The 14247-nt window shown below is 48.2% G+C and overlaps 1 protein-coding gene across 27 annotated transcripts in view; it reads right to left on the reverse strand.

Annotated features, from left to right (window-relative positions):
• NFASC (neurofascin) overlaps positions 1 to 14247 on the reverse strand; it is a 177347-nt gene that overhangs the window by 137555 nt on the left and 25545 nt on the right. For 2 of the 27 annotated variants that reach the window (XM_074322283.1, XM_019711421.2), the window contains exon 1: positions 6583 to 6842. The exons of 24 other annotated variants lie outside the window; for them this stretch is intronic. In XM_074322283.1, the coding sequence (XP_074178384.1) occupies positions 6583 to 6639 (57 nt within the window). In that variant the 5' untranslated portion in view covers positions 6640 to 6842. Of the gene's footprint in view, positions 1 to 6582; positions 6843 to 11431; positions 11566 to 14247 lie in introns of those variants that run through there. One more of the 27 variants, XM_074322284.1, reaches the window with a different exon arrangement.

Here is a 14247-nt window from a genome sequence, read left to right on the forward strand (position 1 = left end):
AACTTAATAGAATCCAACTCCAGAAGACAGCTGGTGGCCAAGAGTAACTAAGATACACTGAAAAGAAAGCTGTGGAGAAAGGAACTCAAAACTCCATTGCCTGGGAAACCTGAGTCCCCAGTACCCATCAAACACTGAAGGGTCTGAAGCACACCGTTTGCCACGGGGTAGCAGGCTAGGGGAGAGAAATGCATACCACTCTGGGCCTTGGGCGGCAGTGGGTTTAAACAGGAGGCTTTGCTAGGAAGGACTGCTGACATTTAAACACCATAATGACGCGAAGAGATATTTGTACACAAATGTTCATAATAGCAGCATTGTTCACAATAGCCAAAAGGTAGAAACAACCCAGATGTCCATTGACAGATGAATGGATAAACAAAACGTGGTGTACCTATAAGTGAAATATTATTCAGCTTTAAAAAGGAATGGAATTCTGATACATGCTACATCATGGATGAACCTGGAAGATATTATGCTAAGTGAAATAAGCCAGACACACAAATACTGTTATGATTCTACTTACATGAGGTTCACAGTCACATTCATAGAGACAGAAAATAGAATGGTGGTCACCAGGGACTGGGCAAGGGGTGTTAATGATTTAACAAGTACAGAGTTTCAGTTGAGGAGGATGAAAAATTCCGGAGATGGATGGTGGTGACGCTTGTACAACAATGTGAATATATGTAATGGCAGAGAGCTGTGCACTTAAAAATGATAAATTTTATCCTGTGTATATTTTGCCACAATGAAATAATAACAGAAAAGAAAAAGCAGCATAATGACAACGTCTTGGTTTTAGTTTGTATCCCTTTTTCCCAAGAGCTGAAAGCACCCTTAAAACATGCCCACTGGTAGCAATGGGTCCACTGGGTCCCAGAAAGGTTAGGCAAGGGCAGCAAATCCTTAGCACTGTGTTGCGTCCTCCCCCCACAGGACGCTGCCTGGGATTGCTGCCACCACGTAAGAATCAGTCTTCTCTGCTGCCCTTCTGCCTGCCCAAGGAGAGGAGAAGCTGCAGACCTGGGCACAAGCAGAAGACTGTGGTGTTGGTCGGCCTGGGGTCAGCAGGACAGGGCAGCTAGCAAGCCAGCTCCCCGCCCCTGTGCCCCAGCACCTCCTCACTGGGCAACACACACACCTCCCTGCCAGAAGCCACAGGCCGCACCTGACCACAGAGTGAGGGGCTGGCCTGTTCGCTCTAGCACCCCACCTGGAGCTGCCCTCTGAAGTCTGTTGTCACCTCCCTGCCCCTCAATTAACTCCCTGCCCTCTGAAGTCTGTTGTCACCTCCCTGCCCCTCAATTCACTCAAAAAGACCCAGAACTCCAGGGTAAATGTCCCCAGGAAAGCAGCTTTCACACCCACCATCATGCAAAGAATGGCAGCGACAGTGGACAGTGGTGACAAACCTGCAGCAGGAGAGAGGACGTCCCTGTGGCCTCTCCACCCACCTACCCACGGCTGCCTCCCAGAATCCCACATCCATCTCCTGGTTGAGAGAGCCACCCTCCACGTCTTGAGTTCCTCAGCCATAGGCTCAAACTCCCACAGATCTCTCCGTACTGTTTCCTTGGACTCACCTCTGAGGCAGCGGGAAGGGAGGGTTTTCCCTGCGGCAGACCCTGGTATACCACGTCCACAAACCAGCGAGAGAGAGGGCTGAGGGGCTTAGGGAAGGACAGAGAGGGTGCAGACACCAGAGGTGTGTGTCTGAAATAACTCTTATTCTCCCGTGAGGCTTGTCAAACCCTAGGAGTGACACAGAGACCACACTACATACAGGGATGTCTACAACGACAGAAAGCTGCTCCGTGGTTGCCTGGGGCCAGGGGCTGAGGGGGAGATGACTGCAAATGAGATGAGGGGATTTTCAGGGGTGACGAAATAGTCTATATCTTGACTAGAATGGGGGTTCATGGTTGTATGTATTTGTCAAAACCCAGCTGACTATACGCTTAAAATGAGTATATTTTATTGAATGTAAATTATACCTCAATACATTTAATTTTAAAGTTATAAAAACCCTAAGAGCTTGGGTAAGAGAGCCACATGATCTAGTAGTAATTTAGGAGGCCGGAAGGATGACAATACATCCCAAATGACTGTATTTACCCTGAGAGTCCATGCTGAGTCCAAGAGGCCTGCAGGCCCCTCCTGCCTCCACCTCTTCCACCAACCCCAGAATTTTAGAGTCAGGCAAACAAAGATCCGAGCAGGCCTCTCCTCAGGCCAATGGAAGTTAGTTCCAAATGCTCCTCAGCACTAGTTAATAACATCCTGTCTTGGTTGGGGATTTGTGGAGGGGGGATCAGGGGGCTGGTACCTACCACTGGCTCTTGGTATGTGCTTAGGCCCATTTATTACCCTGTCACTTATGTCCTCCCTGACAAACAGCCCCAGTACGGGAGCTGAGGACAGCGGGGAGGAGGGAAGCTTTGAGGAGAACCCAGGGCCTGCAGATTGGAACGTTATTTCTATGAGTTGTACAGGTTTCCAGCTCTCAGGCCTCCTGGACAATCTGCAAAAATTTCCTCTCTCACAGCTTGTTTTTAGGGAGGAGAAGTATTGACTTTCTAATACTGTATACTCAGGCACTTCCAGATTCCTTATTCTGTTTTTCTTTCCCCTTCTCCCAGCAAAATACAATCTATTCTAAGGTACGTGTGACTTCTGGGAAGCTGGCAACTTCAGCAGTGTCACCACATCCCTGGTCTAACCTGGAGGATGACAGAGTGGTAGAAGGCTGGGGTCTCTCCTCTTCCCTTCAGAGGTCCACAGCCAAGGGATGGAGACTTAGGAAGAACGGACATGAACAGGACGCTTGGATTTGCTGTCAGAAATCCAGCTCCAGGGTAATCAAAATTCAGGTAAGTTTGCATTAACATCCCCTCTCCAAGCCACCTTCTTCTAGAGGCTGCATGATTCTAGGGGAAATAAAAAGACACTCAAATCCTGACTCTCCCACTTAATCACTGTGTGACCTTAGGCAAATCACTTACTCTGTCTGTTTCCCCGTCTGCAGATAGAACGGGGACGGTCGTATCTGCTTTGTCAGGTCATTGAAGGGAATGAATGAGGACATATATCTAAAGCACAGGGCACTGACTGGGGGCAGCCAGCAAGCATATGCCACCCTCCTCCACCCAACCCCCTCATGCTGACCCTGCCCAGTCTAGAGAAAAGTGGGAAGTTACTTTTGCTTTTCAAAAGTGGTTATATATGTGGGCTGCTTTCATCACCAGGCCCTCCTTTGAGTTTCCTATACCAGGAGGAGAATATGCTGTGTTCACAAAGAATGAAAATGTGGGCCTTTAAGTATTTCTAAATGTCAACAGATGTTTGCTTTAGGCATGGAAAGTGTCCTTGAATTCCTGAGAAGTATGAACTGGGTGGTGTGCAGATCAGGGACAAGGCAGAGGTGGGAAGAGGAGAAGGCTAGTGGCAGAGGAAAGGCAGGCTCTGGGGCAGACGCGATCAGGAGGAGAAGCCAAATGTGCGGAGAGGGAGGTGGACGCAGGACGGTGGGCTGGACGTGCAAGAGCTGGAGGCGGGGCCCTGGAGAGCCTGCCACATGGAGGAAAGCCACGATTCAACCCCAGGCCCCCAAACCGCTGGACAACAGCTGAGCTGTGAGGAAGACCCATGAGGTCAGAAACGAAGCAAAAGCTGGAAGAGGGTTCTTGCCTTTAGACACCAGAAAAAAATGGGCCTGAAGGCAGCCCTGGGAGCAAAGACCTGGACCTTGAGCATCACCTAGCACTGGCTCCTAGGGCTAATGGGGGCAGCAGCAGGAAGTAGTCAGGGGACTGCTGGGATGTTTACCCTGAGCCCAGGCGGGCGACAGACCCACTGGCACCAGTCGCATGCAGGCTTGGGCCCCAGCATAGGACAGTCTGGGCTGGGTTGGAGAGACTGAAGTGGCCACGTGGCCTTGAACAGAGGGGCCTTCCTCTCTTCCTCCTGTACCAAATGATTTCATGGATGAGTTCATTTCTTTTCACAAAGTGTAAGAGGCAGGCACTATTAATATCACACCAGACAGACGAGGAAACCGGGAGTCGCCCAGCACTGGGTGGCACTGGCACTGCAACTCAGGCAGCCAGGCTCCACACCCCCGGGTCTGACACTCCACTACCTCCTCCAGGGTGCAATAAGCCACTCGTCACGGCAGCAAGTCTGGGAGGAGAGACTGTGCGTGCACGCACATGTGTACACACACGCACACACACACACACACGCTCTGCCCCCAGCACCTTCGTCCCTGAGGCTAAGGACTTCTTTCTGGATGAACGAAGCACATCTGACTGCTGTGCAGGCTGCTGCAGAGCTCCCAGGGTGGTTTCCCTCTCAGCTTCCTCTCCGGGCCTGGGGAAGTCTCCGTTCTCCCTGCCCTTTTCCCACATCCCAAATCCCAGCGGGGCACTTAGCGTGCGCAGAAGCTGGTTATTCCCCGTGTTACCGACACATGTCCAAGTGGTCATCCATGCAGAGTCCAGCCTACAGGGACGCCCCTCCGGAAGAGCTAGATGCTTCTCCAAGATCCCTAAGGACGAGGGATCCTCTTACTGTGCGTAGGTTGTTCCTTGCATCTGACCCCAGTCTTTGTGGCTGCCAAAACAATGCCTGTTGTTGCCTTCTACTGGGCGGCAACAAGACAGAAGGGCGCCAGGAGATGAGGCCCTGGGGCTGGGGTGGCCACCCGGCTCAGTCACTGACAGTGACACTGTGCAGTGTGCCTAACTTCTCTGGGTCTCAGTTTTATGGATTCTGAGCAGGATCGCATAGGTTGTCAGGAGGTTTCCATGAGGTACTGACCTCAAGTGCTCGGAGCAGTGCCTATCCCAGAGTGAGCTCTCAATGAACAGTAGCCATTGTTATGGTTGTTGATGGTACCCCATCACTGGGGAAGGCCACCTGGCTGACGAGTCCTCCTGATACACCATGAGTGCACAGCCTCAGAGAAGGGCGTGCCTACAGCATGACTCAGCCTGCCTGCCCCTAGGAGGAAGCCCCTTGTCTCTGTTCCTGAACCTTCCAGGAACCTCCCACATCAACTGACACCCATAAAACATGGCCAGTAGGATCCCGCGAAAGGCTTGGTGGAGGACGCTGGGTCATTCCTCCAGGCCAGGTGCCCAGTTGGGCTGAGTCGACATTGGGTTGCCCCCCCCCCCCCGCACTCCCACCTACAGCTGTTTCGCCAGCTCACACCCTCTCTAAGTAGAAGAGCATCCACCCAGCACATACATCACACACAGCACTCCTAGGGGCATGCGGATGCTTCTAACAGTCACTGCTGCTTCAGCCTGTGGGAGGGAGAAGGGAAGTGAGTGTCCACAGCATCTGCAGAAGCACAGGGCCCAAGGAGGAGCTGCACTGTCTGCAGAGCCTCCTCCTCACCCTGGCTGAGGCCAGGCCAGGGCGGGCAGTGCCAGAGATGCCTGTGCTCAAGGAAGCGGCCCTGTTTGCTCTGGGCACAGGGTGCAGGAGCAGCCTGCACGGTTCTGAGTCTCTGACACTCTGCCCTGGATGGGGCAGTGTGGCGTGGGGTGTGGGGGAGGGTATCTGGCCTGCCTCTGGGGAGGTTGTTCCTTGTGGTTTGAGCCAGGGATGCCGAGTTCCTCCAACAGGCTACAATCAGCCCATTCTGGCTCTAGTGCAGCCTCAAGCTTTCCCAGATTAAGCAGGGTCACTCAATCCTCAATCCAAACAAACATTTAAAGTCACTGGGTCCAAACCCCCCACAGGGATCCCTGCACCCACAAGGAGGGCAGGACAGATTGTCCCCGCCACTGAACTTCTTTTCCCTCCCAAGTCCCAGGCAAACCAGCACACCTCTTGGAGGACAGCTCTGGACCACTTGCAAAGGTCCAAGGGAGCACCATCGGCTCTTAATAGAGCCAGGTGACCCACACCTGTCTGGGCGCTGGCATTCACCTTGCTTTGATTTAGCACTAAGTAACAGGGAACCAAGGTGCTCCTGAACCAGGACCTGCTCTCCATCCCTAGAAGCCAGGAGAGAGCAAAATGGCCTATTCTCACTTCTTCCCAACCAGTAGCTCTAAATTCCTGGCCTGCGATGCAGAGATGCCAAGACTGAGAGGAACAGGCTGGGCTAGAGAGAGGGGGCTAGTTTGGGATGGTGGAGACCAGAGCAAAGGGCTGAAGGAGAGAAAGGGAGGGACTGAGTGTTAATGTGGACAAGTCACAGAGTTAACACGGCGTTTGCAATTAAATACACAGCCCCGAATTCTCCCTCGACCAAAATGCTCTTCAGCATCTCACTTTCCCGGACACAGCCATTTCTCACACCCAAGCTCCTCTGCCCACACACACCAGGGTTTGGGAGCTCTGTCCCTTGCCTCTTTTCCTCTTCAACTGCAGCTCATTCATTACAATCGCGTCTAGGCCGCTTGCCTCGCACTGCAGATCCTAACACCAAACTGGTCCTCTCCCTGGCTAGGACGCTTCTTGCAGGCCTTCTACACAAACACAATTCTAGCACCGTCAGGAAACTATGCACAACCTAAGAGATGCAACTTTGGAGCCTTTAAAAGGCAAAGCAGAAGGACTCACCTGGAAGGGGGAAGGGAGTAGGGACAGGAGGTCAAGAAACAGGGTACAGCTGACCATCCTAGCTCCCTCCTGAATGAGTCATGGTCCAGTTCATCCAGTGTCTTCTCAGTCTCCCTCCATGGGGACAGGTGGGGATACAAAGCTAGGCATTTCTAGGACCCCAGGCCATTCAGTAGGCTGATGTCGGTCTGAACAAACCCCAGCTAGATCTTCCCCTTGGATGCTGGCCTCAGAGCAAACATAGCAGCCCTGCCCAAGGCAGAATCAAAATAGTCCCTAGTTTCCCAGCCTCTTGCCACACCCACCTGCCACCTCCCCAGCCCTCTCTGTGGCAAGACAGGGCTTTATTATTTCAAGCCCACCACGTCCTCTGAGAGTGCTGTGAATGGAACTCCACACAATACACTTGTTTATTAATAACCACTCCCCCGCACCCGGCTTGCTCACTCGCTCACCGCTGGGTCCCCCTCATGCATAATGGAGGAGTTGTGTGGCCTATGACACAAGCCAGACTGTGCTGCTCAGGCTCTGAGGGGATAGACGAAGAGAGGTACCAGGCCGGGCCAGGCTCCCCGAGGCGGGGGTGGAATGGGGAGCAGAACCCCCAGTTAAGATTCGGAGACGTAATGTTCTGTGGGGGAGCACAGTGGGGCATGTGTGGTATCGGCCCTCCGCTATACGCATGCCCTACACCAACCCAAGCCAGGGATGCCAGCGGGGCCACGTAACATTTACCCAACAGCCACCCTGCCCGTCCAAGGCCGTGTGCTAACCCTGCACAGGACAATGACTCTCCACAACGTCAGACTCAGCCCACTGGTCCACTTCTGCTCTAGGGCCCATCACAGGTTTGATTGCAGCCATGAGCGTGGCCCTCACCCCAGCACTCCACGTCTTAGTCTTCTCCAGGTTAAATACCTCGAGTCCTTTCAGCTGCCCCTCATAAAGCTATTTCCATTCACTGCACCATCCTGTTTCCCCTACAATAGCCAGACTTCAGTGGGTCAGGCTTTCTCTTAAAGTATAAGGCCCAGCCCTCCTATCCTGCTGGTGAGAATGTACCTTAATAACATCCTTCTGGAGGAGAGTTTGGAATACACTGAAAAGTCTTAAAAATGTTTATGCCTTTTGTTCCACACATTCCATATCTGGGAGTAGGTCTTAAGTAAATTATCAGGGATAATTGGAATATTAAAACAACACAAATGTTCGTCAGAATATTGTTTATAATGGTAAAAAAATCAGAAATAACCTAAACAGTCATCACTAGGGGAAATGATAAACCATGGCAGGTACATGGTTTGACCGGCAGGAAGGAGAGTGTAGCAATAAAGGTTCTAGAACCAGATGAACTGATTTTAGAATTTTGCTCTGCCATTTATTGCTGTGTTGCCTTGGGTAAGTTACTACCTCTCTGTGCCTCATTATCAATTTCAAGTTACAAAGAGTCAGTGGATGACAGTACCTGACACATATGGTAAATGCTATGGTAAGACATGGCAAGAAAAAATCTTCAATTCTTACTACTATCATCGCAATGAAATATTACATAGTTATTAAAATGATGAAATAATATATCAGAATAGTTTAGTAATATGAAAAATTATTAAGTGAAAAAAGTAGATTACAAGAATAGGATAAGAATGGCTACTTTTGGGTAGTGAAATTATGCATAATTTGCATTCTTTCATTTGTGCTTATTGACATTTTCTAAATTGTCTGCAAAGAACATAAATTACTTTTGCTAATAAGGAAACGTATTTGTAATGTATGGTGCCCAGAATGGAGCGTAATTCCCAGCATAGAGCACAGGGCGGCCCTGGGCCTGGATAGGCCTTTCCCTAGAGAAGCTCATCTCGCTCACCTCTGACCATCACATCACATTGTTGCCTCATACCCTGTTTCCCCGAAAACAAGACCTAGCCGGCCCATCAGCTCTAATGTGTCTTTTGGAGCAAAAATTAATATAAGACCTTGTCTTATTTTACTATAAGACCGGGTCTTATCTAACATAATATAATATAAAGCCGGGTCTTATATTAACTTTTGCTCTAAAAGACGCATTAGAGCTGATTGTCCGGCCAGGTCTTATTTTCGGGGAAACACATTATTGAGCTTCAAGGTAACAACCCAGCCACAGTGGGGACAGAGAACTGCCAGGGCTGAGGGTGGCCTGAAAGTGGGTCACATTCACCGAGTACAGCTAACATCGGCTCGGGATGGCTGTGGTAACAGCTGGCGTGCTTGGGGGAGCTCCATCCTGTCCTAGCAGGCCGCCAAGTGTGCTCCCCACCCCCGCCCCACAGGATCACTTCCCTGCCAGCCACAGCCCCCTTCTAAGAGGAACTGGCACGGCACGCCCGGCGCCCCCCTCTTCCAACCCAAACAGATCAACAATAAAAACGATCTGGATGACTGTGGACCTTGCCAGAGTGTGGCCAGGGTCCACCCGCAGAATCAAGGGGTCAGAGTGGTGCTGGGTGAGCCTGAGGCCCTCAAACTGCTTACTGCTATGGCTCAGGATCCATTCTCATCCCTGCGCACACAATCCTCACTTCCCACAATGGAAAGCAAGATCGATTACAACAGTCACGAAGGATTCTGTCTAAAGTGTTTAAGCAGAAGCTGGATAAGCCCTGTCTGAGGAGCTGAAGAAATCCCAATACAGAGTGGGAGGTTGGCTAAGAGAACTTCTGAGGCCCGCCTAGCGCTGAGACCCCAGGATCACAGACTGGAAGCAGCTGTCAAGAAGCAAGTCTCTCAGAAGTGAGCCTATAAAGAGAATGTGGGGGTCCCAGGAGCAGCGTGGCCTGTGTCTGTGTGAGGCTCTGAATAGCAAAAACAATCTTGAAGAAAAACAACAAACCAGAGACTCATATTTCCCAATTTCAAAGCCTATTATACTCGTAAAACTATAGTTGTCAAATCAGTGTGGTATAGGCATAAGAATAGGCAGGACTAGTGGAATAGAATTGACTCTAGAAATTGATTCTAGAATAGAATCTAGAAATTAACTCATATGTCTATGGCCAATTAATTTTTGACAACAGTGTAAAGTCCACTCAATGGGGAAGTAACAGTTTCTTCAAAAACTGACGCTGGGATAACTGGATTTAAACATGCAGAAGAATGAAGTTGGACCCCTACCTCACACCATACACAAAAATTAACTCTAAATGGATCAATCAACGACCTAAACATAAGAGCTAAAACCATAAAACTCTTAGAAGAAAACTAGAGGTAAAGCTTCGTGGCCTTGGTTTGGTAATAGATTCTTAGATGTGACCCCAAAAGTACAAGCAACAAAAGGAAAAATAGATAAATTGGACTACATTAAAATTTAAAGCTTCTGGGCCGGCCCGGTGGCTCAGGCAGTTAGAGCTCTGTACTCCTAACTCCTAAGGCTGCCGGTTCGATTCCCACATGGGCCAGTGGGCTCTCAACCACAAGGTTGCCAGTTCAATTCCTTGAGTCCTGCAAGGGATGGTGGGCAGCGCCCTCTGCAACTAAGATTGAACACGGCACCTTGAGCTGAGCTGCCGCTGAGCTACCGGATGGCTCAGTTGGTTGGAGCGCGTCCTCTCAACCACAAGGTTGCCGGTTCAACTCCCGCAAGGGATGGTGGGCTGCGCCCCCTGCAACTAACAACGGCAACTGGACCTGGAGCTGAGCTGCGCCCTCTACAACTAAGACTGAAAGGACAACAACTTGAAGCTGAACGGCACCCTCCACAACTAAGACTGAAGGGACAACTTGAATTGGAAAAAAAAAAAAAAGTCCTGGAAGTACACATTGTTCCCCAATACAGTCCTGTTCCCCTTCCCCAATAAAATCTTTAAAAGAAAAAAAAAAATTAAAGCTTCTGTGCATCAAAGAACATTATCAAGAAAGTGAAAAGACAACCTGCATAATGGGATAAAATATTTGCAAATCACACATCTGGTAAGAGTTTAATACCCAGAAGATAAAAAGAACTCCTAAACTCAACAACAAAAAGACAAACAACCCAATTTAAAAACAGGCAAAGGATTTGAATAGCCATTTCTCCAAAGACATACAAATGACTAACAGCAGATGAAAGATGCTCAACATCACTAATCATCAGGAAAATGCAAACCAAAACCATAATGAGATACCACTTCATACCTACTAGGACAGTTATCAACAAAATGGAAAACAGCAGGCACTGATGAGGAGGCTGAGAAATTGGAACCTCCTACATTACTGATGGGAACATACAATGGTAAAGCCACTGTGGAAAAAAATGTGCAGTTCCTCAAAAGTCAAACATAAAATTATCATATAATCCAGCAATTCCTACCCAAAATAATTGAAAACAGGGATTCAAACAGATACTTATCCACCAGTGTTCACCTTGCATTACTCACTAGACATTCAGCCATAAAAAGGAATGAAGTTCTGATACAGGCTACATCGATGAATCTTGAAAACATTAGGCTGTGTGAAATAAGCCAGAAACAAAGGGACAAATATTGTATGATTCTGGAACAGAATTCATAGACAGAAAGATGAGCGTTTCCAGGGCCTGGGAGGAACAGAGAATAGGGGGTTACTGCCTCATGGTTACAGAGTCTCAGTTCGGGTTGGTGAAGAAGCTTTGGAAATGGAGAGTAGTGATGGTTGCACATTATGAGCATGCTAAAGGCCAATGAACTGTACACTTGAAATTGCTGAAATGGCAAATTTTATGAGATATATACATATATAGTCACTGCAATATTTTTTTTTTTAAATCACTGCGGCGTCTTTCTCTGCTTTGCTGTCAAATCCACGTATACCTGACCCCAAATAAATGATTATTGGGATAAAGCAGACAAAGACAAGAAACCTTTTTCAGAAGCGCTCTTTCCCCAGAGGATGACATTCTTCAAAACTTGGAATGAGTTACTGTGGTGATGGAATGGCTGAGGGATCTATTCTCGGCTCTGAAATTCTGCTGACCTTGTCATTCACTTCTCAGGCCTGGTTAGAAAACGGGGACAATGTCATCAGCCTCCAACCTGTTTCTGAAATCTTGAAAGAACCAGACTACACTTCTCTAACCCACCAGACCTCTCCTTCACTGCTGACTTCAGCTTTTTGAACGAGGAGGAAAAACTCCACCACCCAGTAGGTCAAAGAGACCCAGCACACTGGCCTAAGTTTCTTTGACTTCCAAAGCTGGCTAAAATATTTAATTTGTAAAGGACCAGGTGATGACAAGAGACACGCTACTTAAAAATTTTTAAAACTTATCTTGAAACACAGTTCACCTGTACTTCTCACCAGCTTCCCTTCGCCTCACACTGGCCCCATAGATGAAGAATAATCAAAATGCAAAGGCTATACGTGGTCCCCTTCCCAGCCAGACTGATGGCTGGCATAACCAAACTGCCCCACTGACCTTTATGAAGATGGGGACGCTTGTTCTAAGCCTTTGGGCTCCTCACTGACCCCTCTCCTACCCAGCAGCTGGGCAATTCTATTTTGCGTTAACCATCCCAACACATTCCCAGGTTATATCTTGGACTTCATCTTCCTAAAACTCATAAAATGTGTATCTTTCTTTGATTTCCTGGAGGTGTACATAGTTCAATAACCAATCACATCATCTTTTTATTGTGTGCATATAAAGCCTCCTGACTGATCTTTTAAATGAACACACCAGAATTTATACATTGAAATGAGTGCTGCCTCCTTCAAAGAAGTTCCCTCGGGAGGCTATACGCATATTCCAACAATGCACTGCCTGTGTCTAGAACATTTTTGAAGCTTCTTTTTGGAACTGCTTTCAAAGCCTGCAGCATATTCTTTTGATGGGCCCCATCGTGGGTTTTTTTTGTTTAAAGTTGAAATGTAGAGCCAAGAACAGGAAAGACGGTGGGTGATGTAGTTAGAAATAATGTTTAGCGTCAATTTCAAAGAATGATCATCAAGGAAAGATCTCTGAAGACTATTCCTAGGGAGGATGAAACCAGGTTCTGACCACTGTCCTTTAGAGAACAGTACATGTGTGGGCAAGATCTGGTAATAACATTAAAAACAATTAGAAATCACTCCATTGTCACCACTAGATTCCTCTGTTGTGTCCACCCACATCACTGTGTCTTGACCAGGAGCCAGGAACTAGAAACTTTCCAAAAGTGGCTGCCAAAGGTTGTAACCTAGAGTGGGCATAGGGAACAGGCTGCTCCCTCTCAAATGAAGACCGAGACTGACATGTGTAAAGAAGTGGGCAAAGTCTGGTTCCTCCATAAGTTAACTACTGAATTACCATATGACCCAGAAATTGTACTCCCAGGTATATACCCAAAAGACTTGAAAACAGGTGCTCAAACAAAAACTTGTACACAAATGTTCATAACAGCACAATTCACAAGAAACAACTCAATATTCATCAACAGATGAATGAATAAGCAAAACGTGGTATACAGCGTGGAATATCATACAGCCATGAAAAGGAATGAAGTACTGACACATGCTACAAAGCAGCTAAACCTTAAAAACATTATGGTAACCAAAAGAAGCCAGACACAAAAGGCCACATATGGTATGATTACATTTATATGCAATATGCAACATAGGCAAGTTGGTAAAGACAAGAACAAATTAGTGGCTGCTAGGGATGGGGGAAGAGAAGGGGGAGTGCCTGCTTAACTGGTAGAGGGTTTCCTTTCGGGATGACGAAAGTGTCCTGGAAATAGTGGTGCACAATATTCTGAATGTACTAAATGCCACTGAATTGTACACTTCACAATGGTTAAAATAGTACATTTTATGTTATGTGTCTTTTACCACAAAAGAAGAAAAAAAAAGAAGCAGGCAGAATTTCCATGCTAATTTCTGGCAGGAGAGTGGTATGTGGAGGGCAGCCATACTGGTTGGCAGCGCTCGCATATAGCAGTGTTGAGACCTTCACAGGTAGAAGAGGAAAAAAGGGTGGTGAAGGGACACTGGACCACAAACCAGTGACAATCAGCCATGTGCCCTGGCCCTTCACCACAGCAAAACTATCAAACTCATAATAAATGCTTTTCAATGAGGAGAGGACTCAATAGAGCCCTGTGTGGAAAAAGATACCCTGTGAGGAGAAGAGGGACATTTCTTGAGACAAAGCTGGAGGAGGACATTTCCAACACAGCTGGTTTTCCTGTCAACTCCCATCTCTGCCTGCAGCTTAGGACATCACCGCTATCTCTTCTGGGCCATCAGGGCCCTGAGCCTGTGGGCTGGGGAGGAGCTGTCCTTTCCCTGGAGATAAGGCTCTTCTCTCCATCAGCAGCTGCTTGTCATGAGGGAACCCAGGCCATGCTCCTCTGCTCCTCTGCAGGGCATCCCTCCCTCCACTGCCCATTCCCACAGGGGATCACAGACGCTCCCTGGGCCTGTCTGCACCCCCACCTCCAGGCTCTATCAGAAAACTCACATACCGCCAGGAGCTGAGCTCCTCTCCAACCCCCAGCCACCTGGGCAGCCTCCAGCTTAGGGGTATGTTTTCTTAATCTTTGTGCATAAGGATTTACAAATTCAGAGAACAGATAAGACCCTTGTCTCCAATTAGAAGACTAATAACATTAAGTCTTAAATGGTTATTACAGACCCAGATCTCTTATTAGTTGTGACAGCCAGTGAATCAGGAGAGCAGTGAATTGTAATGCGTATGAA

This window comes from Rhinolophus sinicus, linkage group LG17 (genome assembly GCF_036562045.2).
Source record: "Rhinolophus sinicus isolate RSC01 linkage group LG17, ASM3656204v1, whole genome shotgun sequence".
NCBI lineage: Eukaryota > Metazoa > Chordata > Mammalia > Chiroptera > Rhinolophidae > Rhinolophus > Rhinolophus sinicus.